At 50.9% G+C, this 1,335-nt stretch overlaps 1 protein-coding gene across 1 annotated transcript in view; it reads left to right on the top strand.

Annotated features, from left to right (window-relative positions):
• LOC115293430 overlaps positions 1-1,335 on the top strand; it is a gene marked incomplete at its 5' end in the record, with an annotated part of 450,889 nt that overhangs the window by 449,263 nt on the left and 291 nt on the right. Inside the window, 1 exon segment of the mRNA XM_029941211.1 lies at positions 146-1,331. Within this exon segment, the coding sequence (XP_029797071.1) occupies positions 146-1,331 (1,186 nt within the window).

Raw genomic sequence — 1,335 nt, 5'->3', positions numbered from 1 at the left:
TGCTCCAATATGTTGACGACCTTCTGCTGGCCGCTGCCACCCCGAAAGCTTGCCTTAAAGGGACGAAAGAACTACTACAAGAGCTCACCACTCTCGGGTATCGAGCATCCGCCAAAAAGGCTCAAATCTGCCAACCGCAAGTAACATACCTGGGGTACATTCTAAAAGGGGGAAAAAGGTGGCTTTCTGAGGCCCGAAAACAGACAGTGACTCAAATCCCAGTACCCAAGACGCCTCGCCAAGTACGAGAGTTTTTGGGTACAGCCGGCTTTTGCCGGCTCTGGATACCGGGTTTCGCCTCAATGGCAGCCCCCTTATACCCCTTAACTAAAGAAAACTCTCCCTTCATATGGGAGCCAGAACAACAAAAGGCTTTTGATGACATCAAACGCGCCTTGCTGTCTGCGCCAGCCCTCGCACTACCTGATGTATCCAGACCTTTTACCCTTTACGTAGATGAACGAAAGGGTATAGCTCGAGGGGTATTAACCCAAGCTCTGGGGCCCTGGAAGAGACCAGTGGCCTACCTGTCTAAACAACTTGACCCGGTAGCAAGAGGATGGCCGAACTGTCTTAGGGCTATTGCAGCAGTAGCTATCTTAGTCAAAGATGCCGATAAATTGACTATGGGACAAAAATTGACAATAGTGGCTCCTCATGCACTCGAGAGCATCGTCCGCCAGCCTCCTGACAGGTGGCTCTCCAACGCTCGGATGACACATTATCAGAGTCTCCTCCTTAACAAGGAGCATATTCAGTTCGCCCCTCCCACCGCCCTAAATCCAGCCACCCTACTCCCTGAAACGGACTTAGAAGTTGCGAGAATAGTCCACTCGTGCCAAGAAATCCTCGCAGAGGAAACTGGGATCCGGCGAGACCTCACCGACTTGCCTCTCCAGGACGCAGAGGTCACTTGGTATACTGATGGGAGTAGCTACATAATAGAAGGTAAGCGGTTGGCCGGGGCAGCTATAGTGGACTCTGAGACTGTCATATGGGCCAGCAGCCTGCCCGAGGGGACATCCGCCCAGAAGGCTGAATTAATTGCTCTGACACAAGCCCTCAAGCTAGCTGAAGGAAAAAAGGTCAACATTTATACGGACAGCCGATATGCTTTTGCAACGGCCCATGTCCATGGCGCTATTTACCGGCAGAGGGGGCTACTAACTTCAGCAGGAAAAGAAATTAAAAATAAAGAAGAGATCTTGAGTCTCTTGGAGGCCATCCATAAACCCCTTAAGGTGGCCATCATGCACTGCCCAGGGCACCAAAAAGACAAGTCTAAAATAGCCTTGGGAAATCAAAGAGCCGACAGAGAAGCAAAAAAAGCGGCTC

The sequence above is a fragment of the Suricata suricatta genome, chromosome 6 (genome assembly GCF_006229205.1).
Source record: "Suricata suricatta isolate VVHF042 chromosome 6, meerkat_22Aug2017_6uvM2_HiC, whole genome shotgun sequence".
NCBI lineage: Eukaryota > Metazoa > Chordata > Mammalia > Carnivora > Herpestidae > Suricata > Suricata suricatta.
The sequence above is the reverse complement of the archived record's forward strand: the minus strand, read 5'-3'. Positions and strand labels throughout refer to the sequence as shown.